Below are 27,801 nucleotides of genomic sequence, written 5' to 3' on the forward strand. Positions count from 1 at the left end.
AATTGAAGTGTTTACACCAAATATCCCCACCACCCGTATTCCCCGCAATCACAGATTTGTTATAGCTTTGGGGATTCAGTGATATAGTCAACACTTCCATGTCACAGCTTTCCGGAATGACAGACAAATTAGCACCTGTGTCAATTTTGCAAATTTAACATAAAAAATATAGTTCATGTCGCCCTCACAGTATGCTCTTAAAAGCAACATCTCATTAAATCTGCACATTTTAGAACATTTTGTGAGACCTTCTTCTTTGTCCCGGAATGATTTAGAGCCAATCAAGGTTGTTATGCCTGTTTCTCAAAATGTTATTACTGTCTTTCAGAAAAATGTAGAGGTCTTGTGTTTTATAGAGCTGGCTCATTATAATAATTCATGTCTTATATTAAATTATGTGTCGGAAGACTGGCTACAGACGTGTTCATCCAGAGACTCGACTTGCCAAAGTGATGCTACTGTTTAAAAAAAAAAAAAAAAAAAAAAAACTTACACTCATCTGTGTTGTTTGTTCACAATTTGTCGTTCTTTCGGTTGAGACTTCCACAATTCCTCAAGTGAGAAGCACAGTCCCTGGACATGCTTGAGAAGTGTTTCTGTGGGATGAATACAGAGAGAGACTCACAGCCGAATCTACAAGCTTGTTTGCCTCATGCCCTTTTGAGCAGGGAAACCTAAAGAGCTGATTTAAATGATAAAGCGTGCAGTACCTGTGGGATGTTCACGGACCCCAACATCCGCTGAACTCGATCAAAGTAGCGCTCTGTGGGAAAATCAGCATGCGACATTAATATAAAATTTACAGAACTGCCTTAGATGGTCTTAGATCTGTACTGCAATTAAATGCAAGGCTATACAACTCAACAAGAAATGCACAAATACATTTTACAGAATTAAACAAATTGACCTGCTATAAATGCATGCTTTCTTGTTTCCTGCTTGTAAAGTTTAAATGTGTTGAACTGTATCCACCAAAACACCAGATTTTGTGTGGAAAGGAGCCAGCTGAGGTGGTTTGGGCATCTGGTAAGGATGCCATGGGGGCACCTCCCTTGGGAGGAGTTCCCCAAGGTAGAGTTGGACGTCTGGGGCTCTCTGCCAGAGCTGCTGCCCCAGCAGCCCAATCTCGGAGAAGCAGTTTAAGATGGATGGATTTTTAGCATCATTACTTTTATTATTTTAGCATTTATTGCCAGTATGATTTGTCTTTTTAATGCAGGTGTGTGAAAAAGCATTTAAGACTCAATGTTACAATTATATTTTCAATTAAAATGTAATTAAAATGTGTAACATATCCTGGAAAATATGGTCCCCTCAGGTTTATATCATAGCACTGCAATTTATAGTCACCAAGAAACTTTGAAAACCTGGTCTACTGACCAGCTGGTCTTATAACTACAGGAAGTTAAGCATTCTTAGCTTAAGCCAAGTCTCTCAACACAGCAGCAACACAACAGGTGATCTGCAATCCTTCATTTTCAGGTGAAAATGCATTTGTTGTTCACTGTCTTTTACCAAAAGAGACTGTGTTCATACGAAAAAGCTCCAAAGCTTAGAATTTTCACACCATTCCTTCCCTCTGGCCCTGCAGCTCCAGGAAGCCGAGCTAATGAGGCTCTGCTTCAAACATGTCACACCATCAAGATTTCAAACTCCTAAAGCCTAACTAAACCCCTAAACCACTCGTTTCTGGTCAAAACCACTGTATATGGATATGTCGCAGTGTCGATTATTGATCCAGGTGCAGATCTTCACGGTTTCGAGTAAAGTATTAAAACGATACATGTTGTGTTAAAAGTAAGCGTTCCTTCTGCTTCTCTCTGGTCAAACACCAGCTACTACAAATAAACACATTTTGCCATTGGTTTGTCCCTGACTCCTCCCCTCTTTTATAAACGTCAGAGGTGTCACCTCATCGCCTATATCCCGCCACCACTTGAAACACGGTGAGAGGCTCGTCTCGCACGGCTGAATCTCCAGCGTCAGATATCGCTACCAGACCACGCCATGACCTGCACTGCTCCCCACTCTACCTCACTCCGCTCTCAGCCCACTTCTTGGCATTTTTCAAAATCAGTCATTGGGCAGAGTTAGCTTTAGAAGAGAGGGTTTAGTTACCCTTTAATTGTCTGTCAATGTGGTCTGTGCCTGCATGATCCTTTGTCAGTTCTAGTTGTCAACACATCTCGTCTTTGAAACACTGTACTGTGAGCCGCTGTTTCGTCTTGATGATACGTAATAATCAAATTTCTGGCATTTTTGGTATGCTGTAACACTATTTAGTTTTTATTTTCTGCTATGAATAAGAACATTCCCATGTCCTTTTTACTGCCAGTAAAATTATAACTATAACTAAAACTATTATAACTATTGTATTGAGTCAATTCTTCATTCAGCTAGAAGAATCTGACACTACCTTGCACCTTCTATATCTGATAATCCTGCTTTTTTTTTCTCTCATCCTGTTTTTTTTCAGTTCACTTTCATTTTTGTAGAGCTTCATAAAAAGACCGAGCATCCATTCATTTTTTTATAATTCAAAATAGGAACATATCCTTTTCAGTTGTACATTGACTTTTTCTTTAAATGATTTTCCTACTTGTTGTTTTAGCCTGTCGGTGACTCTGAAATTTCCCCGTTCATATTGTGTCAGCAGGGCAGACACAGACTTGGAGTGAACACGGGTCTGGAGGGCAACTGGTGTGGTCTCATTCCAGTAGGTGGAGCGTGCCAAACAACAACCACTGGGCTCAAATGGAACCTGGGTGAGTTGCCATTTTTGCAGTATTTGAATAATGCCGCAGTACACGATCAGTCACTCATTTGTAGGATCGAAAACATGTTATGGAATTACCTTTTTATCAAATATACTTTATAAGAACCTACACCACATAGATATACAAAGTGAAAGAGCATTATATAGATGTAGGATGTGTGATTTAAATGTGATGTGAGAACAAATTCTTGACAATGGTGCTGATATCACAAGGGACATTTAGCATGTGAAAAAAAGCATTTATTGGACAAACGCCCATTGAACTTAATGAGGCATTGTACAGTAGAGGCGTCCGATTTGCTTCAATCCCATGGGGCTTCATTTTTTAACAAATTCCACATGCTGAAGACACATACATGCCACACTGAGCGATTTTCTATACTTCAAGACTGAAAATCCAATCACACACCCATCTGAGGAACCCTGTAGTCCTACTGCACTCTAGGGCTTATGACCAGCTGTGTTTTTAATGAGTTGGCACAGCCCAAACTCTGGGCCAAATGAGAGAAACTTGTACCTTCTGTCAGTGGGGTCGGATGATGCGTCTGATTCGTGGTGGGTGTCCGCTCGCAGTGTATGTACGGTCACGTGTTTGTTTTCTGGGAGTCTGTACATATACGCATGCACGCTTTTGTGACCACGCTTGTAATGCACGTCTGTATACCCGTTTGAATATACCCCCGTGTGCACTCACAGCCAGTGCATTGTATTCTCGCTCAGCGCCACACCTGTGAGATGGTCTTCTGAGTGGTACTGAAAGGGACTTTATACATGAGAGTCCTGTGCAGATTAGCTAGTAATAACAAGCTGCATAATTAATCACATGCATATTTAGAGGGTTGGAAGTAATGATTTCCCTCTGGGGTTGGAAAGAAAGACCAGAATATGAAATAAAAAATTAGGATTACCTGTTTTTGTATTTTTCTTTTTCTGCGAGTAATGCAGGTATGAATGTTCATGTGGCTACGGTGCATCTTGTAATTTCCTTATTCAGTGATTTATGCATTTGTTTGTCCAGGGAAGCCCATATCAACGCTGTGTCACTCTCGACTCTTAAAAATTCCATTGAAATGATCCCCTGTACTTGGGTTCAAAGTGTTTCTGTGATGAAAAATGTATGAGCTTATAAAGAAAGAGTTTGGGGTTGTCAGCCATTACAACAATAGCCCAACGGAGGCTTTTCGCTTGCATCCCAAGCTTGTTTAGACTCTTGCTTTAAAGAGTATAATTCCACAATGATTTATATTGTTTGGATCCTGAGCATAAATTTGCAATGAGCAGACAGTTGTTCCACAAAGCTTTTTTCTGCTTGTGGTACTCCAAGGGAGTGTGTTTGATGAGATGAAGTGCTCTTTGTCTCAGTTAATAACGTCATGTGTTCACTTTCTTTCAACTTAGCCCATCGAAAACTTTAACCAAACACAGCGTGTACTGTATGTTCAAGGAGCTGGATAAAGGCTTCTTCTTCATTTTTTGGGGTTTTTAAGATAAGCGTTACAAAATCAAATTAGAAACTTATATTGACAAATATTTACCAGGAAGCAGATGTTGGAAACGGAGAGCAAACTTTCTTAGAAACTTATGAGATATTAACTCACATCGTTTTGCTGATGTTGGAGTATGGGCTGTCCTCGTGTCATCCATGGTGCTCCATTGTGTCAGGTATTGGACTCCCAAGTCCTGCTGCCAGATGAGGTTCCTCCTGGTCTGGATGCAGTTCTCTGTTAATCAGCAAACGAGATGTTTCTGTGTCATTCTTAATTTTTTCTGCTGCTGCCATTGTGAGTCACATTGAAGCAGCCGTGATGCCACCTTCACCCTACTTCACACAGATGAGCTTTTATCTCTCCCCACTGTGCATTCTTCCAGAACCTTCACATTTTTCAGTATACATAAACTTCTTTGCAAATTCCAATCTAGCCCTTTTCATCTTTTTTTCAATCATCAGATTTTTATCTCTGCGTTTCTGCTTTCCTGTTCTTCTCTGAATGATGAGTCATGGTTACCCTTACCCTCAGATGGTGGTGATGTCAGCGACGTCAATCTTACCATTTTCATCATCGACTGATGTTGTCCTCGATGGCCTGCTCAAAAGCTTAATACACCAGAAGTGTCTTTGTTTGTTGCATTTGTTATGTTCAATTGGCTGTGCTTTCAGAAATGGCTTGCCCTCTACCACAAAGAGCTCTGTGGCCTTGATGGGAGTCTATCTTATTATCAACAAATGCAGTCTATACAAGTGACCCTAAAACCAAAAATAGATGCGGGCCATTTTATGTGTAAACAATTAAAGTAAAGGATAAAACATGTCACTCATGTTTTAATCTATTTTAATCTAATGTTTTCACTCAATGACAAACAATACATTTAAGGGGACCATGTCTAAGGTAATTGAAGTAACCGCCATTTGCATGGCTGGTCGTGTTTTTTCTGTCAAATCAGTAGGCGATAGAATCGAGTTCTGATCACCCAATAAACACCCAACCACAATGGAGCGTACAACATGCAAAATGTCTGCGAGAACAGAAGGTGCTGTAGGAATGGGGACAAAGTAAAAGGAGTCAGGTAGAGGTGGCTGAGTCAGGAAAACGTCAAACATGAGAGAAAATAAGGATTTGGGGAGAGAAGGGAGAGAACAGGGTGAATAAAAGGTTGTGATGTGATGATTTATAGGCGGGAGTAAAAGAGACCTGGTGGCAGGCTTCTGGCTGGATTGATGTTTGAGGATGCTGACACACAGCAGGGAAAGCAGGATTATGGAGTGTTGGAAAGTGTTGAGGGGCTTTTAGTGGGAGCTCGTATGGCGGCACATGCACAGAAGGACACCAATTCTTAACAGTAATGTTGTCAATTTGCAATAAAACATTCTTTGTGATTTATTTCTTCGAATAGAGAAGTTTTTTCCCGCCTGGTTTCCTCATTTATTTCTGCTCCTCTGCCCCCATTAGTTGTTTTTGTTTCAGTTATTTGATATCAGATTACAGGAGATATCACATGTTAGGTGTTTGCACAGCAGAGCAAGTGATATATCTCTTATGGTTTGACTTTTTTTGATGATTTATTTACTTTACCTTTTTCTCTGCTGAGACTTAAGACAGACTTACCATCAACCTTGGATTTGCAGCCTTCTTTGACATAGGTTTTCTTGAGTGCTAGTTTTGATGAGACAGTCAAAACAGATTTCTGCAATAACAAAATATATATTTGTGGTTATAATAGAATTGTTACAGCAATACTGTGGCTCTCTCAAGTATATACGTCTAAATCAGATCTAAAAATGTTTATGACAAAACAGAATAAAGGCCAGTAAAAGGCTTTACCTGCAATTCATGTGCAGTTTGTTAAATAATACACATGGTAGTCTTGCCCTAACCGGGCATCTACCTTCTTTCAAACAATTTGATTGAGACAAATGAGACGATTACTTGTGGTCAAGGATGGTTTGTCTCCTCCTGCCCTGGTCTCACTGCGACAGCAGTTTCCCTGTGGCCCGTGACATCTGCCTGGACATGCTTGAGAGCGTCTGTTTCTGGCTCCACAAAGTCTCTTGTTGTTTGGAACACACTCTCCGATTTCCCCCCCCCCCAATAATGTCAACCCCAAATTAAGTCTAAGTTAGCATTACATTGCTGGCTCAGGGGTTGGTGGTCCTGGAAGAATAAGAAATAGGAAAAGATTAGATTAGAAATCTTAAGATGTATGTGTATTTTTATAGTGTCTTATGAAATAAACCGTCGGACCTTTAAACTTTAAGTCAATAATTTAACAGTTTCTAAAACCCCCACAGTCTTTGTGTTTTATTTAAACATTTTTCTTCTGTCTGTATTCATTTTAGCTCTCCTCGGCTACCGCTGCTAGAACCTTTTACATTTTTATGTGACGTCTCGACTGTTCGTTCGCATTGTCCTTATTCTAAATCTCACGCAGTGCATGTGTTTCTCCATTGGACTGACTCATACAGTGACCATCTGTGGGGGTCTTTATTTTGTTTGTTTTCAGTTCCACACATGTATGTAATCCAGTGTTGACATTTACAACTGTACATGTTTACACATGTCGGATAGATGGCAAAATGAATCAAAGAGATCAGCTGACTGTATTAGGTTTGATCATGTATGGAAATTGCCACACAGAAAAAAACTGTAAAGCGTATTACCTCTGCCAGGGAGGTTATGTTTTCGCTGGAGTTTGTTTTTCTGTTAGTTAGCAACATAACTCGAAAAGTCATGGACCGATTTGGATGACATTTTCAGGAAATGTCCGCAATGGGACCACGAACAAGTGATTACATTTTGACCGTGATCCATAGAAGCTATTACTGGTTACAACACAACCCAGGCGCGCCAGCAGGGTGTATTTTGTAGGCACTGAGCTGCCTTGGCTGAGGTCTGCTCTCTCCGAGTGCTTTCGCTAGTTTTTCTTTTGCAAGATGAAACTTCAGTCTTTCTTCGGAATGGGCACTGAAACCTGGTATTACATGAGTCCCTGTAAATTATTTAAGATTCTTGTATTTCAGTATGAGTCTTTTGCATGTAAAGCCCGAACCAAGAGAAACCTCTCAAACATCTTGTGACAGTCCATCACATCCTACCGAGGCACAGAGATGCACAGCTTTCACCTGCCTAGCTCATAGTTCAAAAGTCACTGCCCCCAGCTATGATATGTATGCTAGCAGCCTGCTGATTGTTCATAAATTCAATATGAAATGGTCAGAGCACGGCCTGGGCTGTCGTTCCGAATTTCTCAATGTCTGATCATTCAGCACAAGGACGGAATAAGTGTTGTTGGGGCTTCAGGCATGACTGCAGTCAAAAACTGTCAAGGAAAAGGTCCTGCATTCAGGGTTTTTTGTTTTTTTTTACTTACATTTAGAGCATGTAGTATCAGGAAGAATACTTAACAATGTGCATTCTTTTTGGCACATGAGGGTCAAACTAGACTTTAATGCAAAATAAGTGTAAGGATCTCATCACTCTTGATTAGTCATGCATGTGTACATGAATCCAAACCCAGCACTTTTGGGCCGGGCTCTCATTGTTCATTGGGTTTGCCTGCAGTGACACTTTTAAGACCGTCACCAATTCATTTGCAATAAGCAGCCATAATCCTCATTTCCTTGCTCATTTTCTTTGCTGTTGTGCATCCCATTGCCCTATCTCTATACCTCTGCAGAAAATAAATGGCACTGGGCTGCCCACAGCAAGATACCACTGTAATATTAATCTGACATAAAGGGATGTCATTGAGTCTCCACAGCCTTGAAAGCAGGAGTGGATTCAGCCACCTGAAACCACGGACACGTTCAGCTCCAGCACAGCAACCTTCAGATCACATTGTGTTTATGTGAGTGTGTGCATAGCTGAATGTTCAACAGTTATTTGGAGGTTTGAGTATTCTTTGGACTCTCTGTTATCATGGATTTATTCAAGGGCTCCTGCTGACTCACTATTTTCACCCACAAGAAAGAAAAAAAACAAAAAACTCCCCCATAATTAAAATGTTATTTGTTTGCTGAATAATTAATGTAATGATTAAAAGTAGACAAATTGTGACATCACAGCATATGTACCCATATCAGTCAGATACAGTACTTTTTCAGTCCACACAGCTCACATGATCACTGCAGCACGGCAGACGTGCATTCCTAACTCACATTCTGGTAGCATTATTTTGGTGGAGCACATCTCTTTCCTTGCAGCCTGTGCTTAACCCATCACTATGTTTAAACATACAGGAGCTATAAGAATGTGCAATGTCGACTGTCTTATATACTATACCTTATATGAAACTATACAAGCACAATTGAGCAAAAAGTACTCAAAATGTTTCTAATCTGATTGAATTTGTGAAATTTGGAAATATGTCGCTGTTCAAAGTTCACTTCGATTTTATGAACAAAAAGAGAAGAATAACGGTCAATTTTGTGACTTCTGCAAAAATTGCTACTTTATATCACAACTAAAAATGTGATATGAAATTAATCATAACTTTGACTCAACAACACATAAGACAAAAGAAATTGCATAATTTAAAGCCAGAATATTTGACCTATAAACACACAACCCAAGGATGTCCATATAAGGAGTTGTGTATTTTTCCCCATGGCAAATTACCATGGGTCCACCTGTGGCACAGATCTCTTTTTAAGGGATTTTTCTATCCAAACCAGTGACTTTGACCAGTATCGGAGCACTACAGATACAGAATATTGCATCAGCCGATCTCTAATAAAAGGCAGAGGAAATGCTGAGGGAATATTTATTCTGCTTCATTGAAAGATTTAAGATCAGAGATTCAGCTCAGTAATTATGAATGTGTTTACTGTGATCTGTGCTTTTGAAATGCACAGTTCCTGAAGCCCTGTTTCTCCACTTCAGAGCTGAACAGACCTCTTCTTTATTTAAAGTGCATTAATACTAAATGTGCAAAAGTATCCAGAGTGAATGTAACCTGTTGCCTCCACCCTGCTGAGCCGTCTTGATACCGGATTCCAGGGAGATGCAGCACAGGTGTGGGAGCCTGATGCAGAGGTAGGGGGTCCCTTGTAGATTATGTAGGCCTTGAAACCTTGATGTGGCGCATCATGATTGACATATTTTATTTAGCCAGACTCTGTACAGATTCATTAACTCTCTATTGGTTACTTGGCCTTTTCATTTGTCAAGTACTGTACTAAAGCCAGAACCTGTTGAAAGGCTTCTTTATTTTTAATTTTCTTCTTCCCTTGTGCTAATGGATATTGCATTTGTCGTCTTTTTCAGCACATTTACATGAGAGGTATGGTGTGAAAGCTACTTTTGGGAAATAAAACTTTTCTTGACAGACATTAAAATAATTTTATAAAGCGTATTCCTTCATTCACAAAAGATCAAAAGCAGCTTAACAGACAGGCGTGCGGTGAACGAGAGTTGTGGAAAATAAGATGTTTGAACGTTTTGTCAAGCACTCTGGGCGCAGTTTAAATGGCTGATGCATTAAATCTGTTGCCTCTTGCTTTTCAAAACAGCTGTCTTCCATAATTTTAATGCTCTGTGTATGCTTTAAGTAAAATATATAGCCTTAATGTGTTGAGAGTTATCATTTTTGACAAGCCGCACTAAACAGCCTGACATCAGAGGGAAACGGTTTGTTATTTTGTGACGCTGCATTTATTTGCAAATCATCTTTTATCACAGGACAACTTAAAGATAGAGCAATATCCAGTCTAACCAAGTGTGCATTTTAATACCTGCTAAGCTGTTTTTGCTTGCATTCCAAGACTTTCTTTGTTAGCATTACCATATGTAATCCAACTTCGCTTTGGTGGTAACCTGTTTTTGTAGTTCAGCCTTGAGTCGGAAGCCTCTGCTGACTCATTCATCATCCTTGATGACAGTTTTTGCGACTTTTAATCCAAACTCTGTCACACAAAACACGGCTCCCGTGGTTCTGAAATACATTGTTGGGCTCAGTCGAAGCTATGGCACCCACAGTTTAAATGGCCACGACATGCTTGAGGCTTTAAACAACGGTTTCCTTTTATGCCACTCACTGGCAGCCATCCATTATGTTCCTTAAAAGTAAAATGGGGTCAAAAGCTGTTGGGCATTTTGTGGACTTTTATTACAACAGGTAGAGACCAAAGCTTTAATGGATCATTATGGGTATGAAGGTCAATTCAAAAATAGGTCTGTGACTGACAGAACTTTTCAGCTTTCTTCAATTTCATTTCTTAAAATTAGAAGGGTCTCATCCTGCAGCAGCTCAGACTGGGGATATGGGTTGTGGCTTATGTTAGAGCCTGCTTAATCATGACAATTTGGGCTTAGAATGGATTGTCGTGTTGCACAAATATGAATAGCTGTCAAGGGACTCTGCATTCCTGCATTGACGCATGCACCCACACAGATACACACACCTGCATGCACCCACACTCACTGCAGGGAAGTGTCCCTCGACACCTATTCATATAATTGTATTTTGGTAGGGGGGTTTATGAAGGTGTCTTATATTTTATGTTTTTGTATTTTGTTTTTTAGGACTTTAGGACCTTTTCTGGCATAAATGCTGACACTGTCGGGACCAAAACCGGGTCCTAGTAAGGCAGAATCTGAGGGACTGGTTAGGTTTAGGGCTAAGATCTGAATTGTAGTTAGGTTACGGTTAGGGTAAGGCATTAATTGGTTGTGATTAAGGTTATGGATAATGTTTTGTTTTGGCTAGAAGTCAGTGCAGTGTCCTCAGAAGAGTTGCTGTGCAATCCTGCTTGTGTGTGTGCACGCGCGTGCAAGTGTGCTCTGCATGTGACAAAGACTGAGAAAAACTTCTTTGGGCTATGAACAATGGCTGTCACACTGCTGATGACAGGAAGGCTGAGGAGGTTTTCCTCTTCAAGGTTTTCATCCAGTTTCATATGCAAATAAGCTGCTAGTATTTCACAGCTCTGGTTCCACTCCTGCTCTTTATAACCCGAGCATCACCAGGCTCATATATCCGTGCACTAACAAGTGTCAAACTCTATCCAGCCTGCTCAAGCAAAACCTTAAAACAATCACATATGGACACTCGAGCTGTGCAATAAATCAGTTTAGTATTGATAAAGCAATACGCAGTGCATTCTCTGCATTACGGTTATTATTATATCGAAACGTATCTTCAGTGTTGTTTTTCATCTCTTTGGAGTCAGTGAAGTTATAATCTTTAAGACTTTAGTCCTGGATGATTTGGTTTTTATGTCACAGCGCCCAGAAGTATGTGCCAAATAACACATTCAATCAAAACTGGGGGCAGCAAATGAGCCTAGAACGGCTGCCATGTGGCGTGGTGGCATACAGTATTTTTGAAAGTGCCAGAGCATTTTGCAAATTTTGCAACTGCATTAACCCGAGTGAATGCAACAGAAGAACGCCGCATATTTTATCTCTGTGGTGAATGTTGTCTACAAAACAAGGATTAGAATAAAATGGAAGGAAGCAATCACATAATACAAACACACTGAATGGCTCTATATGGCAATAGTGTAATAAAATTGTTTTCATACGCAAGGGGGTTATAGCCTCAAGCCCGCATTTCAAAATCAAATAAATTTTTATTTGTATGGCACCGAATCATAACATACATTATCTCAAGGCTCTTTACATAGTAAGGCAAAAACCTGACAATATTATAGTGAGAGGAAAAGAAAATTCCATCAGTTCACATAGTCTTGAAAGTAAAAGAGAAATTTTAATCAACGCATAATACTAATGACAATACTACCCCGACTAATAGTAATAGCCTCACAATTAGGGATGGGTAGCGAAACCCGGTAACTAAATTGGCCACCGAGGATACCTTTTTAAAGTACCGTAATATCGCTAAGCGCTGATGTTAGCGGTGCTGCTAACGGTCAATTTGGGGAAACAACTTTGCCCTTTAGTCTGGGACAGATTTTGGTTGTTCACATAACGAGAGATCGGTGTGTGTCTCCGTCTTGTTTTTGTATTGTACAGGCTGCACACACACACAGTGTCACAGAGTCGTAATGGAAGGAGCTATGCGTTCCAAAGTCTGGATATATTTCACTGGAATTGACACAAACAACAGTCGTTCAAGTGCAATAACAGTTTCACTTTTAAAGGGTGGAAATATGAGCAAACACACTTCGCTAAAGTTCACCACATTTAAACAAAAAAAACTATTTAGGACAAATAAAAGCATTTTCATTCTTTAGTTATTTTGTTTCATTTTTTCTCCTAAAAAGAATAAATCAGAGTACCATAAAGCCCTGGATCGATAAGCAGTACTGATAAAAGTAGTAGTATCATTAAAATCTTAATCTTACCCATCCCTACTCACAACTGGATCTGGATCCTGCAGCCCAGGAGTGACAGGTACCTGCAGAATGAGGACAGAGATTAAAATTATGATATAATTTTAATTATTTACTTTGACCGCAAAGCTCATTTTGATAACATTTTTGAAATTTTAAATCATATCACATTGACAGTCACATCCGTTTTGAGTCAAATCACATGATCATCATCTCCACACCTGATGTGGAAGCTTAAGAGAGAATCCTGGTTGTTCCAAACTTTCTAAGAATTATAGAGTCCACTGTGGCTTTTGGGAAACTTTAATGCATTAGAATATCGTTTGATAGCTTTCTCTCCTGTGAACTCTACAGGCAGTTGTGCAGTTTTTTCATTATCTGTTAAATTTACCACAAGCTGACATCAGGGTGAACAAATATCTCAAAACAATGAAGAATAAATGTGAGGCAGATGAGCTAAATTGGTAAGTGTCATAGCAAAGGATCTAAATACATACGTCAATGTGACTGTTATTTGTCATTGTGAGAGTAAGGAGTATAGATCAGGGAATAGGAATTTTTTTCAGTTCAGCTTAAAGCAACAAGATGACAAAATGTGAAACGAGTGAAATAGTTATCTTCTGAATGCGCTGTATTCATTGATAAATTAATTTGCTTCCATTGCACTCTATCTACAGTGACACCTACTCTACCAATGCAGCGTTCCAGTTATCATCATAATGGTAAAGACTTTTAAATGACCGACCAGATGGGGTTTCTTAACTCAGCTGCTGCATAAACAAACACACACACACAACAATTCAAGAAGCCAGCATCTGTGAACACACTCACCGACCCAAATGCTAAACGTGTGCAACATGAGACAGAACAACACGCACAAATCCAAGGTGGACAGGTGCAAAGTTTGATTGAAAATAAAGGGGAAATAAATGTGCACACAGATGGATTCTAGGAGCAAAGTCTGTCAGAGAGCTGAAGCAATGGAAAAGCATAATTAAAAGTAAACTTTGACTAAGATTAGAAAGCTTGCTTTCACTGTTAATGACAGCAGGCTGCTTATGAAATGTAAGCCTTCACAAACACACCGGCATGTAAACGACAGTTTTGAATTAAGACATGACTTCCCGTTCCATATTCCTCGTTACATTCTAAATATATACAGCGGTAACTCAAACAGGCAGTGTTTTGACACTTCAAACATGCAGCATGTTGCCTCATTAGCCAGTAATCATTGCTGGAATGCATAACATTTAATTTGTTAACTTTTTTAGAAGATCTCTAGCACGTTATTGGCCGTTTCCCTCACTGGAAATGAATGAAAAAGCTGAACGCAGACTTCCTTTCAGGCCCTTTGGGTTTGAAAGAAAACACACATAGCACATACTTTACTAATCCTTGCACTATTGACTTAAGAAGCAGACATTTTCAAGATTTCATCGCTTTGACACCTATGGTTTAAACTCTCCAAGAATTTGCAACTGCAGGGCAAAAACATGGCGCCCTTTTAAGTGTTTTTTTCCTGTTCTGGCGCCGAGATAAAGCGCTGCAGCTCGAGACTTTAGCAGGGTGTACACTCTGAGCTTTCAGTATTCAGGAAGCATTCTAAACAGAGGGAAGGATTATTTTCAGAGGAGGGCAAAGTGATGTAGTTTATCACGTAATCAAACAGATAGATGTGTCTGACAAACTTGGTTCAGTGAGGTCTTACCCAGTGTCCCTGCCAGAGGCAGACATCTCTACTGTAAGCTCTCTCCTGTTCCTTGTATTTCTTGAGATGCAAGCATGCACCCTGACCTTCTATTCTTTTCATATTTCCTTTTTTTTTTTCCTTTCCCTGACGATGTTTTTCTTCTGCTGCTCTCGCCTGGTGTTTTAAAGATATTAATTTATTCCTGCTGTATCTCTCCGTCTTGCCTCTTCTTTCATAATGCCTTTCAACTCGTGTTCTTTCTCATTCTACTCCTCCACGACACCATGCCGCCTCTCTCTGCCCTTCTGCCTCCCCCATTTCCTCTCTTAACTGCCTTCCCTCTCATATCTTCCTTCTCTCCTTCGCTCCCACTCGCCAAGGTCTTAGAGCGGGGGAAATGAAAAGTGTATGTATTCTGTAGTGTTGCAGTATGGCAGCAGGAGGGAAAACTGCTGTTTTATGGTTTTATTTATGGATCTGTAGATTCCTGATGCTGTGCACATCACACGAGGGGAATGAAGTGGGGGGAATGAAGAGTAGCCTGATGTGAACTGCTGCCTGTAAGTCTGGTGGAGCTGCAGTCCATCTCTAGGAGGCAGAGTAAGAGAGCATGCACATACACACACACACACGTTATAAATACCAAATACAACCCATCCTGTATCGTCATTTTAAACACACAGGGCACATATATTTTAAAAATCTACATACATAGTAGAAAGAACACGGTTCCTAAAATAACAGTGAATTACTGCACCGCTGATTTCAGACCAGCTTTTTGTTGGTCCAAAGTAAATAGCTTCTCGCTGCCTTAAGCATGGCTACACACCTGACCACACCTCATTAAAGACCAACTCGCAAGTACATTTGCTATTTAAACAAGACAGGGTGCTGGTTTGCAACTGAAGTTATGGCTCAAAGATGAACCGACTCAGTATAACCTTGTCGTGGCTTCCTTCTCTTTGTTTCTAAAGAGCCACTTTAGACGCTCTGAATAGGACATTACCCAACATATTTTCTTTTGAGTGTTCTTGTTTACTCACATTTGCGCTGAATTGTTGTCTTGTCAGGCTGGAGTGATGCCGGAACGGCTTGGGTCACTCAAATGAAACAATAGATGATAGTTCAACAAAGAAAACAGGCCTTTACAACAATCAAAATCAAATCAAAACAAAGGAGACAAAAATCCTAAAATGATAAGCAACTTAGGTTTTGAGGTCCTATTCAAGTGTCTAATGTGGCTTTTTAGAAACTAAGAGAAGGAAGCCACGACATAAGTTGAGAACTGTTTCTCATCTGCGTCTTTCCACAACCCTTGTCCACACCTGTCTCCTATTAAATTAACAGGAGCACTGTGTGAATTTCAGTCCTGTGCCGTTGTCTCCTATAGGGCACCACTAGGTGGCTGCATTTGCACCAAATAAACAGAAAACCTCTTTTATAAAAATGAGCAAAGAACAAAATACAATACACATCGGTGGTTGATTTGCAAGTTACTGCACCTACTGTAGCCTGCATTGATTGACACTCGGGAGGTTGATGGTTCGATCTTTGGCTCATCCATGACTAAGTATCCTTGGGCAAGATAGTGAATTCAAAATTGCCCTTGACATACAGCACAGTCAGAAAATAAGTGTGATTGTATTAGTTTCACTGGACACAACTGGGATTTGCAAACAATGCGATGGGTGGAAGCGCCCGTCTCCATCTGCAGCCCTCTCCTTATTAGGGTTAAGAGTGAGCATTGGGATTTCACACCTTAGTTGTTTGTTGAAAAGTGTTAATTTGAGCTGGTGCAAAAGCTGTCAATCAAATCTGGTGACAAGCGAACAAGTCAACCGAGACCCCCAGTGTTTCAGGAGGAGAGGATGCTTATTTTTAGTTGCTGTTTTCCAAATCATCCAAATTTTGCTTGGTGAGGTACGACACATCTGCAGCTCGATATATTTTTATATATTCAAACCCTCTGTTGAGCAAAATCCATGAACTATCTCCTCTGTCGTCCTCCCAATATCAAAATGCATCATTCATTCTGCAGCCATTTTGTACTTTACAACCTCCAGCTTTTCTTATCTGCAGGGTCGACGCAAGCCTGAACAGTGTCCATCACCTCACGCTCTTTTGGACAATCCCACCAGTGCCATCATAAACATTTAATGGAAGCGGCTATCATTGCACTGCAGATGGTGCTAACCCTGCCAGTGCATATGGCCTGGCTCATGTCATGGCCAGTAAATAGCCTTTCAAATAAGGAGATTGTCAGATAGAGAAAGGGTGGCATTGCTGTATTGAAATCAGAGGCTGTATGCTTTTTAGAAGGAATCCCTTTTTTTTTTTTGCTGGTGTTATCGCCACTAAAATGTGAATTACTGGTACATTATTTGTAATAACTTTTATTTTTTTTCATGGACTGTGATCGCTGTTCACTGAGAGTCGTATAATTTTGAGTTTAAATCGTTCAATCTAAACTTGGACATCTAAGTCCAAGTTTAGAAATAAGAGTTTTGCCTGATCATCTTCGACCTTAGAGTGTAACTAAACCTCGATTTTAAAAACATGGGAGACCACAGACGCAAGGAACTTTGTAACTGATTTTCAGTGTTTTAATCCTGACTAGACAATCCAGTCAAGACGCACACACCTTGCAAATAATCAAACGATTTCTGGCGGGATTCCAGGGATTTAGGATCACTTGCGGACATGGAAGCGGACTGTCGGCATTGTCAGTTAATAGCCGCTGTATGTGCGATGTTTTGTACTGAGATGACGGAATCAACTTGGCTTTGTAACTGATTTGCAATGTTTTAATCTTGAGAAAGCACAGATTAAACGATCCAGTCAAGACGCACACACTGCAAATAATCAAACGATTTCCAAGGGGGGGGGGGGTTCCAGGGATTTAGGATGACTTGCGGACATGGAAGCGGACTGTCGGCGATGTCAGTTAATAGCCGCTGTATGTGCGATGTTTTGTGCTGAGAAGACTGAATCATCTTGGCTTTTATCGAGAAGATGCATCGGATGACACTTCAGGACAACTTGGCCAGATCATCTTTTTGTTTCACGATTGTCGGAAGAGCCAGATCGGGACCAAAATCTGGCCAATTATCCTTTTGTGTAGGGTAGGCTTTAGATGGCTTTGAGCCGGGTTAAATGGTAAAAACATTAGCTTGTTTTCATGGTCAAAATAGTAGTTTCTCAATGAGACCATCTACTTCTGCAGTTTCTGTGATTCCCTCTCTCTTGTGATTGGCCAAGTAGAATTCCATTTTCCTTATATTAAAATAGTCTAGTCACAATAATTGTCCGGTTGATTTAAGCCTCTCTCATTTGTCCAGGTAGGTTAGACGACTCCAGCACCGACTGTGAAACACATTTGTACCTTCAACTGATTTGAGTAATTGGACAGCTGGGTATTGAACAAACAAGATTTATAGAAAATTATTTTTGCAATCAAACTGTGAAGCGTGATGGAATTTGAAGCCCACTGGTGTGAAGGAGAGCAGGATCTACCTCCTGATGAAATGACTTCAAATTGCCTGTCACTGACAAGTGGTGTTAAAGAGGAGTGTGTGTTTCTTGCTGGTCAAAATATCAGTTTGTGTGTTCTCCTCAAACACAAATAATTTGTCAAATTAGCAGGAATATTCTAAATAATTCACGATAAGATGGGCTGACTTTTCTTGCCTCAATACTGATCCGTCTATTCATATCCAAGACAGTAACGGTGAGTTCCTTCCAGCTCAGAAAGATGGCAGCGAGGGAAATTAGGGAAATTGGACGAGACAAATCATTTTGAACAGCTGCTACAAAAGCAAAGTGTGAATAAATAAACTGAGTCCAAAGGAAACATTTCATAATTCTTGTCTATTAAGTATTAATAACAGCTTTAGATTGAGACCAGGTTCCAAGTTTCTGCATTAAAAAATACTTGTTGCAGCACCTGCAATGTGTCTTTCAAAATCTAGCGACAGCAGACCTTGCTCTCATTCACAAAATGGCCCCCAACAACCATAATCTCCTCCTCTACCTGTCCAGTGCATTGCGAGTGTGTACAAATCTCTCCTCCCCCTCGCCCGCCCTCTCTCTGGGGTAATTTGTTGTGTAAATATGGTCTACTTACAGCTGACGGGCCCTTTCAGCTGTAGCGCTGGAAATGCAATTACAGGCAGCAAACATCTCCATTGTTATCACTTGAGGGTGCGGCGCTCATTTTGGTCCCCCCTCTGCAGCAGGGCCCGCTATTGATCGGTATCAGCTTTGAGGAGGGGATTACTAATGAAGCCGTCTGAAAGCCCTCAATAAAGTAAAGTAAAGAGCTCAGGAAAGCGTTTACACACAAATGTGTGTGTATGCGTGCGTGTGTGTGTGTGTGTGTGCTCTTGCTTGTAAATGGACGTGTGAATGAGAGACAGATGATGTGTGCTTGTAAATATTGATGCCACTCAGCCGTTCCTGCCGAGCAATGCATTGCTCCTACTACTTCTGTCGCTGTGCTCTGCTGCCTCCGGTGGCAGGTCTCAAGTACAACAGCCATCAGTTTTCACCCCAGAATATACTGTCTGTATCTCCTTTTCTCTCTCCAGTTGTAATCACACATTGTGCTGAAGGATGCATACTATGGCATTTTATTTTATGGCAAAGATAAAAGCATCAGTGGAAGGTTTTTATGCAGCTGGCTGAAGGACCTGATTTGGTGTCTTCTAAGAAAAGAGTTGCAGGTATAAACTGTACACTATTGTTTTCCGATGACAAACTTTATGCAAATATCTTAAAAGCCAGAAATACAGAGATCTATAATTTTAAAACTAGAATTTAAAATATTATCATGTTATGATAATAATTAGGGCTGTCAAAAGATTAAAATGTTTAATCAGATTAATCACAGGGTAGCTGTGGATTAATCACGATTAATTACCATTCGTAAATATGCCAGAACAATTCTAATTTTCTCTTTATATTGTTTTAGGAACGGAGAGATAAATAAAGTATGTGAAAATATAAATGTAAAGAACAATAAAATACTGTAAATAACTTGTAAAAGCCTATACAAGCTTAGTAAAAATTAAACATTACATTGTAAAGAACCCACATTATAAGACAATATAAATATATAGAAAAAATAAAATACTGTAAATAACTTTTTTCATTATTATTATGATTATTATTATGATTATACATTGCACTGTAAATAACTCACATTATAAACAAAATATAAAGTATAGAAGTTAAATAGTTTTCTTACTAAACCCACCGCAGGAAATTTCTCATCAGCACATTTGAAGCACTGCTTCTACTAGTTAGCGTTAGCATCAGCTAGCATTCTGACGCTAATGTTAGCTGCTGTCTGTGTCCCGTTACAATGACTGTTAATATTTTGATTATATCATTATCTGCGCCAGTAGCGCCACTTACGACTGTGTGTCTTTCTTTCTTTTTCTTCATCCTCTTTTTTTCTTCCTCTTCTAACGACCTGATTGATAACTCCTCTTCATTTTCCTTCAGCTTCATTTACAACTTGCAGAACGATAACTTCACACAGGTTAACGTGAGGTGATGTCGGGCCCCTGTAGGGAGGTTTCCTACTGCGATGTCGATGCAAATCAACCATTGTTGTTTAAGGGGGGCGGCGATGCGGCTGCTCACTGATGCATTAAAGTCCGAGTGTCGGGAGCCCCCCTATCGGCTCGGGGCCCCAAGCAGTTGCCCGCCGCCTTGCCTGTTCATAAACTGCACGTCTACTCGTAGCGCGATGAAAGTGAGAAAGTGCGTTAATGCGTTAATTTTGACAGCCCTAATAATAATATAACTTTAGTGCAATTGTAAATGAAATAACCAAAATGGCTCAATTTCAGATGAAAATCATATGATCATGTTTATATTAGATATATGTTTATAGGGTTTTAGTTATTTTTAATGATATTCCTAATTTTTACTTACTTATTGATTTGTTTGTTTTGTCATTGTAATAATTACTTGTTTGAAGCGGACATATTATGCAAAATAAACTTTTCAATCATTTAAGTCCTTATATTTCAGTCAGCAAAGTGTGAAAAAAGTTGACTCACTCGTGTTTTTTAAGATAAAACACACGATGTTGACTTCCGCGCTCACTGGGATGTCACAATACGCTAAATTCCTGGAATTGTTGTCTCGCGGAGCTCTGCTTTGTACCTAATACACGAGAGAGTGCTGGCGAGGGCAACGGTATCCGAAAACCAGAAGTCCGCGAAAAGTTCCATTCTTGGCTCCACAGTGCAGCACAGAGTCCTACACAAACTTCCAGCCTCAGAGGAGTTATCTGTTCAGTGGATACATGTTATATATGACGGCAATGAGCCTGCTAGAGCCTGCAAATGATCACTTTTCCAAATGCTAACTGCTGTTAGCTCCCAGTAGCCTCTGTAGCTGATGTCATTTCCTGTCCCTTAAGTTTAATTGTACTTTTTTTTTTAAGGTGGACCTAAAGAGATACTACTAAACAGTGTCCTGAACAGGGCTGTTTTGGCAGGGTGATTGAACTGCTGTGGTGCTTCTTCCTTATGGTATTTTGACCAAAGCATGTCACAGACATGTTCATTAGGACACCAGGGAACTAGGTTAACCTGGAGAAATAGGGTATTATATGGCTCCTTTAACAATGTGAGCATTTTGGAACCCTTATGCCAATGTTTTGGGGGGGTTTTTTTAGAGGACAATTCATAGCGACAAGTTTCCATCCTTGCTTTAAAACACATTATATTTCGATGGTATCTTTTGCGGTAAAGTTTCATCATGTTTGAGAACAAGCCACAGATATTAAAGTGAAGCTTGACTCGAAACAAAATTGCATCGCAATTCAAAATTGCAATATCTGAGAGAAAAGTAGATACTTTCCTTAAATCATTCAGCCCATATTTTAAATAGAAATTGTTGTTTACCGTTACATTTTTTTATGTACGTGTTCACACAACTACAGTAAATGTCCTCAACTTTACCCAGACTCTTAGACTGCCACTCCAGAGAAATATATTTACACTTATACTTTAACAAACATTCTCTGATATCCCCTTATGCTCGTCATGACTGGGGCTTTGTTCTCACTTAATCATTAAGTACTTTAACTTCTTGTTTTCCTCCCCGTTTTCAGTCAAACCGGCTTATTACAATGCTTATTTTAGCAGTCTTTGAAGCAGCCCATTTTTTTTTGTCCTCGTTTGATGTGCTTATAGGTGCCTGTGGACAAAATGATTTGCTTCATTCTTTGTTCTTTTGTGTTCTTTGTCATTTCACCAATAATATTTTTACATAATTATAAAATCCTGTTATTTTTACCGGGCGTTGGCTCGGGTTAACAGTGTGTAATGTACTGTATGATGTTTGAGGCGTAAACAGGTTGTGTGATTAATTGGTCTCTATATTCTCTACGAGAGAAGAGCATTTGTTGTGCTACTTTGAAATAAGAAAACATGCAAACAAAAGCTCTTGCTCTCACATGGAAATAGAACAGAAATAGAAATACCCATGGGGTAAATTTTTATCTCATACATTTTTACAGAGGCCACAAAAAATAGTTCTGGCTTTAGATATTTTTTATCAGTGACACGTTACTATTTCATTGTTTTTTTACTCATTCCATTAATCATTTAGACCCAAAAAATCCAAAGATATGACCCAGATTTAACTGATTTATACTTTTAGGTCATTTGCCCAGGTGTAATATATTCAGGAGAACAGACAACTACGCTGTTCACGCAAATTATAATGAAAAAGAGCTTTTAAACGGGGCAGAAATAATTGACAAGTGGAAAGAAAACTTTGCTCACCCCACAGTTTCCAGCTGTGTTTGTACCACTCTCTGCATTAATCTTAAAACGGAAATTTCAACACCAAGCAGGAAAACCTTCATAATGAGATCAAAACAGCTAAAATTTAATCGAGTTATTTCTGAAAAACATGTATAAGATGCTACAAGAATCTACCCAATGATAGTGCAGCGCTCAGTGAGTGTTTGCAACCCATATGAATCAATAAATGCATATAAAAAAATCGGTCTGTATCTTATAAAACAAATTAATACACTCAGCAGAACGTTATGATATTAAATCCATAGCCTTCTAGACGTTCTGACCACTCAGGCATGGGCAGAATTTAATGCACCTCACAACCGTTAATGCAGACCTTCCCGTTTTGACCACTTGAGGTCAGTGTTGACCAAGTGTCATTTCAGCTCAGTCAATTCAACTGACTGACTGACTGACTGACTGACTGAAAGGCCGTCTCCTTGAAGAGTTCTCCATCCTTCAATATGCTGCTTATATCAACAAAGCCTTATATAAGCAGTCACTAGCACTGTTTCAGCTGAAGGATTCTTGTCCACAAAAGTTCTAAACACTTCAGCGGGAGTGTGCTCAGTGTGTGGTTTTGGCTGTGAACACCGTGTGGGTCTCAGACAGCTTATTTCTGTGCGAGAGACAATGTCAGGGACCATGTCACCTTGCTTTCGGAGCTTCTCAAATTATCACCTCTCATCTATGAAGGCTTTCTTGTGCCGAGCAATAGAAACGACATTGAAAGTTGTCATACTAATTTACACTGAATAATTTGACTTTCTTTAAACGCCTGCTTCATTAACGACATGTCTGTCTTTTTCGTCCAGATAATCAAGTCTTGCAGTTTGGAAAGCTGGTGAGCACCTCCAACACCTACGAGTCTGTTGCTCCCGGAAACCCAAAGAAGCCTGTGACTGTGATCACTGACCAACCACTACTTTGGAGCATGGGGATTCGTACGAATGGAGACTAACATCCATCCATCCATTATCTACCGCTTCATCCTCCACCAGAGGGTCGCGGTGGGTGCTGTGCCTATCTCAGCAGACATTGGGCGATAGGCAGGGTACACCCTGGACAGTCCGCCAATCCATCGCAGGGCCACATAGAGACAAACAACCATTCACTCACACTCACACCTACGGTCAATTTAGAGACTAACACTCACACAAATTTAAAAAAAAAAAAAGTTCTCAGTACCTAATCAAAATACATGAAAACCAGCTTGTTTTTCCTGACAGTAGAACAAAAGCACCATTCCCTTGCTGCATTCAGAAATACAATGAAGCCTGGATATTCTCCATATGCAGGGTTGGCTCCAGACACTCTCCTACTAAGCTCCTTTGTCTAACCTGTGGATAATGACAGGGATGAGCTCATGTGAGAACACAGTAAGAGAAGCTCCGGACAATCCACAGCAGGCGAGCGGGTCAGTTTCTCCTGTATGCTCAAGCCAGGTGACACCCCCACTTGCTTGGATCCACCAGGACATCCTCCTGCCGTTATGAACGTGTCCGCCCCACACCATCACTACGTTTTTCCTATATGAATGTCAGACTCTGGAGAACGTCCAGACCAAATTCCTATAACACTGTACAAAGTGTTTTGTCTTAAAATAGCTATGGAGTGTTTTGGGAGTAAAATGAAAACATGAAAACTACATACAGACAGGGGAAATTTCAGAATAGTGGCTTGTACTGTTGCCTCGCAACTAAGTGTATAGAGTTTGCACGTTCTCCCCATGCGCACAAGGGTTTTCTCCAGTTTCCTCGCACGTGCACTACAACTGGAAAATCTGTGTTCGTATTTTTGATGTGTGGGAAAAAAGAAAAACACTTTGTAGTTAAGTCCATTTACATAGAACAGGACACATCTGTAGGTTTCCGTTTGTTTTATTTACACAGCAAAATAAAAATGTTGTGCATAGAATGTAAAAATGCCAACCCTTCTAACCAAATCACATCAGCCCAAAAACACTTTACAGCACCGCCCCCACATGGTATTGAAGTTTGTTCTTTCTTGTCCAGGATTTATCCACCACTAGGGACAAAAACACAGAAAAACAGTGTTAGTGATTGAAGAACTTTAAACAAGTCCATTTCCAATGCACTGAAACAAATCTTCAGCATATTTCCATCATATATACATATTATATTTGCTTTGATATTAAGACTCAACTAATAAGTAATTATCATGCATTTACAGTAAATATAATGTAATATTCCTATTCAATGCCCATTAAGGAACCCATTAAATGCAGTCAATCAAAACAACATAGTATCCTTCGATATAAAACTGAACAGTCTGTTGCAAAACACACCTGATGTTAGGTCCTACTTTTAGCAATATACACAATTTAAAACACTAAGCAGGGAATCTGAAAACAAGAGCCTCTTGATGCCATGGAACACACACTACACACAAACTACCTGAAGTTCCAGTTTCTTAAAGTGTTTATCATGAATGTGAGAAATTAAATGCACATGTCTTTCTGTAACAAGGGCTGCAATGATTGATCCATTACTAAATAAATCATGTGTTCTGATAATCAATGAATTTGTTAAAGTGTGTTTTTTATAAATGAAATGCCTTCTTTGGGTTGTGGACAAAACAAGACGTTTCATCATTCATTTCATCATTCCATGGACTAAGAAACAATGATCGACATTTCCAAACTACTAATCAATTAATCAAGTTAATCTATTATGAAAGTAATTATTAGTTGTAGCCCTATTCTGCAGCATAGATTGGAGTGTTTTAGTGGTAGAATGAACAGTTGGGCAGTTGGACATCCCCAACCCCCCTCTCCCTCTGCGACTAGTCATCACTGAGACATTGGGCTAAAAGCACTAAACAACTGTTTCATTATCTCTCCGACTTTGATCATGTCAGATTGTGAACACAAAAATACACTTTAATTCTTCCTGGTTTTCACTGTAAATAATGTACAAATTTCTGCCACTTACACAATGATGTTGTTGATGGGGATGTGGATGAGTTTGACAAAGAAACCGATGAAACCCATGATGGCAAAACCAATGGCTGTGGCCATGGCGATCTTCTGGAATTCTGTAAAGAGGCAGAAATGATAAGGCTCAACATACAAACTACTTACTGTGCCATTTAACGTGTTCATCTTAAAACTGGGATGATTTTACTTCGACAGACATGATTTCGACATAACAAAAACAACAAGGGGAGATAAAATATGAGATTGTACCTTTCCTGTCGGGTTTTGTGCATCTTTTTACGAGCCTTATGGAGTCCTTCACGAACTGCCGACTGGGCTCAACAAACTGCATTACCTGATCCATGGTGTTTGGGCTGTAAACAGCAAATAAAGAACATCAGAGTTAAACCTTGAACATCTTCCAGTGGTGACGTTGACTTTAGCAGCAGTAAGCTTTCCATGTCCACTACATAACATTCAGCGACAACATTTATCAGCATCTCACCACGTTAGAATTAAAAAAATAAAAAAACATAACGTTTGAATCACAGAAATCCCCGATTTAAAATGGTTTAAGTTCATCTCCGCTAACTACGCCTAGCTAGCAACAGTAAGAAAAGCTATCAACTCGACGTAAGCCTGACTAAAACATACAACAAATATAAGTCAAAGGCCTCACGTGGAGGGGAAATGTTAATCTGTTAGACTTAATGGTGACACTATTCTGGAAATAAAAAGAAATGTTTCCAAAACCGCGCTCTGCTTACCTGTTTTGAGGTCGTGTTAGATGAGAAGACAGTCAGAGCTTAGAGAGCCACGTAGCTTTGAGGCAGCTTGATAGAGAAGAGCTGACGTAGACTTTAAACGCGCATGCGCGTGAGTCGCTGGTTCTTTTTTTGTTGCAGTTTAAATTATTAAGCACATCGCCACCTACAGGCTGGGAGGGCTGTGTGCATAGATAATATCTATTTACATGCTGTCAGTATGTTCAATGCTCTTGTATAAGAGTATACGGCTTCATTTTAAACCCTTTTAAAGATGAAGTATGTTTCAACACTTCAAGATAACAGCAAAGGTAAAAAAAAAAACATTAGAATGGTTTGGACAGGGAGTTAAAAAAATATATTTACATTTTTGGGGTGAATGTTATGTGAATGACATTATAGTCAGGTGTATGATGGACCAATTATACCAAACAGATGCTAATGATCATCATTTTTCATTTGCAGGTCATTAACTGAAACAGAAACAGCTGTGTAGAAGTGAGGTGAAGAACAGCCAGACTCTGCTACCAAGGTGAGATGTTCACAGCTTCACAGTAGTTTTATTAGGGGCAGGGAGTGTACTGTTGTACAGGACACAAGTTTAAGGAATAAAATGTGCACTAAGCGTGAAACCACTAACGTACGTCTCATCATCACCTGCCAGTAACCTTAACCCAGGAAGAGGTCATTACACACTTTATCCACTAGAAAGGCACTCCTTTAGAAACAATACATTTTTAAAATCAATACTGGCTTTAGAGACCACATTTGAATGGCAGCCAGTAGGGCACTTCCTCGTGTTTTTTTTAACCACCCCAGAAGGTACTTTAGCACGCTGTGCTTTTCTCCAGTACAGCACCAGGGGGGGCAATTGCGCTCTCCTGTGCACGCCATTGGTTCAAGCTCTTTTGAAGAAGCACAACAAAAACAGGCAACAATGAGGACCACATATGCCAAGGAAACTTGGTGTGGCAGATGAAAGATACATCACGTTTACTTCCCTTTGGAATCGGGAGATGACCAGCTCAGAACTGGCAGAAACTTGTGGGATCCAGGTAAATCCATCTACTGTCTGGAATAGTCTGGCCAGAAGTGGCCTACTTGGAAGAAATGCGGACAAAAAACATTCGTCCGACGTGAAAATAAGACCAAGCAACTCAACTATAGCTGAAAACATAAGTGCCCTGGAAGAGTTGTATAAGGAGTATAAACTAAATCTAAATGATTTACTTCCCAGTTTCTGACAGCTGATTATTTGATAAGTCAAATAATAAGTCACAACATGTCTGATAGAGGGAGCATTGGTCCTATATTTGTGCAGCCACTCCTCCAGCACATTCCTTTCATCCTTAATACTCCTGCATGTGATTTAGATTAACACAAGTTTGATAACATGGCATTTTCTACGGTGCTATTTACTATAGTTATTACATAGTGTGACTAACACAGGGTAATTTCCAGGAAAAACAGATTAGTCTTTACTCTGCATTATTCATTCAACACACTGTTTTGTTGGGACATTGGGACATCAGTCACTTAGCACAGCACTGAATGATACTAAACAGCACTACGCTGTGGGCGCCAGGATTCCGGCATTACTATTTTCCACGTGTCACTTTAATGAAGTGACCGTGGAGAAAGTTGCATTGAAATTCAGTCATCTGTTTGGGTGGCGCTGGCCTAGACTTTAAGACCCTCGATTCTCTCGCCGTGAATACACTCGGTTTACCTAATCTCTTAGCGCTGAAAGGCAAAATCACACCAGTGTCACATGTTGCTGCATCTGAAAAGGTCCACTCAGCGGGCTGTCAACAACATCGCCTTTACAATCGGAGCTCACACAGGCAGCAACGTCTCAAAGTGACAAAGAAGAAGAGTCATTTTCACAGGTTTCATTTTTACAACAGGTATAATATGCTGTCACATTCCCAGTGTCAGTATTTGGTAAAGCCTCAAACGGTTGGTCCATTATAACCATATTGTTATTATTATTATGTAGCCATTTTGTGGTTGCAATTTA

General features: G+C 39.9%; 2 protein-coding genes across 3 annotated transcripts in view; one reads left to right on the forward strand and one right to left on the reverse strand.

The window, feature by feature from the left end:
• tpk1 (thiamin pyrophosphokinase 1) overlaps nucleotides 1-23,040 on the forward strand; it is a gene marked incomplete at both ends in the record, with an annotated part of 54,068 nt that extends 31,028 nt beyond the window's left edge. The window contains 2 exons of the mRNA XM_083901555.1: nucleotides 2,657-2,765; nucleotides 22,895-23,040. Of these exons, the coding sequence (XP_083757681.1) occupies nucleotides 2,657-2,765; nucleotides 22,895-23,040 (255 nt within the window). The remainder of the gene's footprint in view (nucleotides 1-2,656; nucleotides 2,766-22,894) is intronic.
• Nucleotides 23,041-23,941: 901 nt separating this feature from the next.
• On the reverse strand, nucleotides 23,942-25,864 carry sec61g (SEC61 translocon subunit gamma; the record flags this gene model as incomplete). Of its 2 annotated transcripts, none has more annotated exons than XR_014593016.1 (3): nucleotides 25,288-25,326; nucleotides 25,034-25,136; nucleotides 23,942-24,107 (listed from the first exon to the last, which is right to left on the reverse strand). XR_014593016.1 is itself a non-coding variant. In XM_083901378.1 (3 exons), exons 2-3 carry the CDS (start codon nucleotides 25,379-25,381, stop codon nucleotides 25,030-25,032), a joined length of 201 nt encoding a protein of 66 aa, XP_083757504.1. In that variant the 5' UTR covers nucleotides 25,382-25,391; nucleotides 25,785-25,864. The 2 variants fall into 2 exon arrangements, 1 of the variants encoding a protein (XP_083757504.1); XM_083901378.1 differs by lacking the exon at nucleotides 23,942-24,107 and adding an exon at nucleotides 25,785-25,864 and having other exon boundaries at nucleotides 25,030-25,136; nucleotides 25,288-25,391.
• Between the last annotated feature and the right edge of the window lie 1,937 nt (nucleotides 25,865-27,801).

Source organism: Microchirus variegatus (genome assembly GCF_963457635.1).
Source record: "Microchirus variegatus genome assembly, chromosome: 15".
Lineage (NCBI taxonomy): Eukaryota > Metazoa > Chordata > Actinopteri > Pleuronectiformes > Soleidae > Microchirus > Microchirus variegatus.